The sequence below is a fragment of the Metopolophium dirhodum genome, chromosome 1, assembly GCF_019925205.1.
Source record: "Metopolophium dirhodum isolate CAU chromosome 1, ASM1992520v1, whole genome shotgun sequence".
Classification (NCBI taxonomy): Eukaryota; Metazoa; Arthropoda; class Insecta; order Hemiptera; family Aphididae; genus Metopolophium; species Metopolophium dirhodum.
This window is the reverse complement of record NC_083560.1, coordinates 141133402-141136739: the sequence shown is the minus strand read 5'-3', so window position 1 is coordinate 141136739 and position 3338 is coordinate 141133402. Positions and strand designations below refer to the sequence as shown.

At 35.0% G+C, this 3338-nt stretch overlaps 2 protein-coding genes across 2 annotated transcripts; both read left to right on the top strand.

Annotated features, from left to right (window-relative positions):
- The first annotated feature begins 318 nt into the window (after nt 1-318).
- On the top strand, nt 319-1371 carry LOC132932896 (uncharacterized). Its single transcript, XM_060999244.1, has 2 exons — nt 319-813; nt 868-1371. The coding sequence occupies exons 1-2, from the start codon at nt 319-321 to the stop codon at nt 1369-1371; spliced, it is 999 nt and encodes a 332-aa protein (XP_060855227.1).
- A 1285-nt stretch (nt 1372-2656) lies between these two features.
- LOC132932895 (uncharacterized) lies at nt 2657-3052 on the top strand. The gene has a single exon (XM_060999242.1). It carries the CDS (start codon nt 2657-2659, stop codon nt 3050-3052), a length of 396 nt encoding a protein of 131 aa, XP_060855225.1.
- The last annotated feature ends 286 nt before the right edge of the window (nt 3053-3338 follow it).

The window sequence follows — 3338 nt, the reverse complement described above, 5'->3', positions numbered from 1 at the left end:
GTTGTCGTTGCGTGTACAAAGCCTGTGAGCTCCACCGACTTGGCCCTCGGGTCATCACGCGGTGCGGCTCACAGGTCGCGACAAAAGTGCTCCCCTTTTGTCGTGGGTGGTTTACGGAGCCCTAAAAAGCTCCGGATTCTCACAAAATGTTCATAAATTATTTTCGCTGACTAGTAATAATTGTTTTAATAATTTCAAACTAGTCTTGTGACAACTACTGTAACGTGTTATTTTTTGTTCTGGTTAGATATCACATGTTTTTCTGAAGAAATCGTTATTGCTTTAATACACTGTTTTTTATGAATGAACTGTATTAAAATGAATAGCAGTGAAAAAGTCGAACTTATTCTTATTTTTGGTGAATGTAATCGTAATTCTCGACAAGCAGCTCGGGTGTACGCAGATCGATATCCAAATAGGTATCATCCACATCATAATTATGTCGTTAGACTTTTACGTGGATTAAGTGAAAACGGTCAATTTCCTAGCAATGAAATCAGACAACGGCAGCCTAGACCAAATAATTTTGATGAAGACACTGAATTGCAGGTAATGGCCTACATACGTGCTTATCCACGATCATCAATAAGACATGTATCTCGTGAAATTGGTGTGTCAGTTGTTGCAGTACATACAATTTTGAAAAAAAACAAAATGCACGCATATAAACCCGAGTTTGTTCAACATTTACGAATCGGAGATTCTGAACGTAGATTACAATTGTTGTCATGGTTTAGCGTTCAATTTGAAATCGACAATTTATTTTATAAAAATATTTTGTGGACTGATGAATCTAAATTCACAAACAATGGTGTAATGAACAAACAAAACAATAGGTTTTGAGACGATACAAATCCACACTTTCAGACAGTTTGGGGTGTAAATGTGTGGTGTGGATTAATTGGTAGAATACTTTTAGGTCCTTATTTTTACGATGGAACACTTTCAGGTAGAAGATATCTAGATTTTCTTGTTAATCAATTACCGTTACTGCTAGAAGATGTTTCATTAGCCACGCGGGAAAATATGTATTTTCAACAAGACGGTGCACCAGCACACAACGCCATCATTGTTAAAAATTATTCAAATAAATTTTTTCCTAACCGATGGATTGGTACCCATGGAGTAATTCCATGGCCAGCAAGATCTCCAGACTTGACCCCATTGGATTTTTTTTTATGGGGGCATTTAAAAAATGTTGAATATGAAGATCCACCTATTAATCTCCAAGATTTAAAAAACAAAATACGACTGGCTTGTAGTAATTTGAGAAGAGAACAAATAAACGCTGCCACATCAACGGAATTATTAAAACGTTTGGAATCATGTTTGGAACATCAAGGTGGAAACTTCGAACAATTTATTAGATAGAACTGTAGAACGTAATTGCAAATAAATAAAAATTGATTTCAAATTCAAAATGTGTACAATTTTATAGTTTTCATTACCTTCATTTAGCTATCTTATTTACGATTACTACGATTTACTATCTTAATTACTGGCAATTGTTGTCAAAGTTATTTTTATTATCTTATCTGTGTGCAAATGTAATCTGTGGATACTAATAACTAGTAATGAGTAACAATAAGTTGAATTTAGTTTTAAATTTCGTCAAAAACAAATTACTCGTAAATATTAAATTTCATCGTTAAATATTGTAATTAGAAAAAAACTTTTTATACATAAATTGTTTAGAAAAAAATACTCTATCCGAATATGTAAAAAAAATGGTGTTACCATTTAAAAAAAAGTAAGTTGTATCGCGCATGCGCGTATCGAAAGTGTTAAAATTTGAAATTTGTCTGAAAATGTGTATTTAAGTACTCCCTATCACCTCTTGAAAACCCCATTTCAATCCCAAATCATCCAGCTGAGATATTTAGTGGTACCTCTTAGCGTGAACACACTGTATATACAGCCGTCAAAAAATAATGGTCATAAATTTGTACAAAGATATTTTGATGAAATCGCCGGACATCAAGTACGAAGATCTTGTTACTAATTTGTCAAAGGCCTTGGGTTTAGGTCGTGAAACAATTAGTAAGACTATCGCTGAGTACAGACGTACAAATACGGTTTCATCTCCCAACAAAAAGCGTGTTAAGTCGTCTCTCTTCGACAAAATTGATGATCTGGATCGCAATGGATTACGGCAAAAAATTCATTCATTTTGGTTGCGTCGTGAATTACCTACGATCGACAAAATATTAATTGCAGTAAACGAAGATCCATCGCTTCCTAATTTCAAACGATCTACTTTGTACAGTACCATCAAGAAATTGGATTTCGTGTTCGAAAAAAGAAAAAGGTGCAGTGTACTAACGGAGAGGGAAGATTTGATTGTTTGGCGCCGCAACTATTTGTACAATATTCGTAAGTATCGTCAGGAAGGTCGACAAATTTATTATTTGGATGAGACGTGGTTGAATGCTGGCGATTGTGTGGACCGCGTGTGGAAGGAAAATACTGTTCTTTCCAAACACGATGCGTTCAACAAAGGACTAACGACCGGGTCAACCAACCCAACTGGCAAGGGCAAGCGGCTCATTAATACTCCATATTGGTTCGGACAAAGGTTTTTTGCCAGGTGGATTATTATGTTTTGAATCAAAAAAAAATAGCGCCGATTATCGATGGCCATTGGCCATACGATGAGATGAATGGTGATAATTTCAAGGAATGGTTTGAGGCTATTCTACCTCGACTTGAACCTAATGCCATCATTGTAATGGACAACGCACCATACCATTCCGTCAAATTGGAAAAATATCCAAGTACGCGTTGGAATAAAGCCCAATTATCGGAGTGGCTTCAATCAAAAGGTGTTATTCTTGACAGACCATTTTTGAAGCATGAACTGATGGCCAAAGTACGCGAAATACCACGTAATAAATCTTACGTAATCGATAAAATTGCAGAAGACGCAGGCCACACTGTACTCCGATTACCACTTTATCATTGCGAATTTAATCCAATTGAATTGGCATGGGCTATGGTAAAAGGTTACGCGAAACGCGAAAACACATCGTTTAAGATCGACGATGTTCGCTAACTTCTTCATACGGCAATTGAAAGGGTGACATCAGAAAATTGTCAAAATTTCATCAAACATGTTATCGAAGCAGAAGACAAAATTTGGAAAGTCGACGATATCATGGACGAATTGATTGAACAAATGGAACCTTGTGTTTTAACAATAACGAGAGACACTGATTCTGATTATGATTAATTTATTTTTTATGTTTTTATATTTTTTTTATGACTGACTATTTTTTTTTTTTGATGCTGATTATGATTAATTTATTTTTATGTTTTTATATTTTTTTTAATTTCTGTTT

Bases quoted from the DNA above. Each gene is read 5' to 3' on its own strand.
- LOC132932896 (XM_060999244.1), top strand. From the start codon at position 319: ATGAATAGCAGTGAAAAAGTCGAACTTATTCTTATTTTTGGTGAATGT. The intron at 814-867 runs GTAATGAACAAA...CCACACTTTCAG, and splicing joins CTAAATTCACAAACAATGGT to ACAGTTTGGGGTGTAAATGT.
- LOC132932895 (XM_060999242.1), top strand. From the start codon at position 2,657: ATGAATGGTGATAATTTCAAGGAATGGTTTGAGGCTATTCTACCTCGA.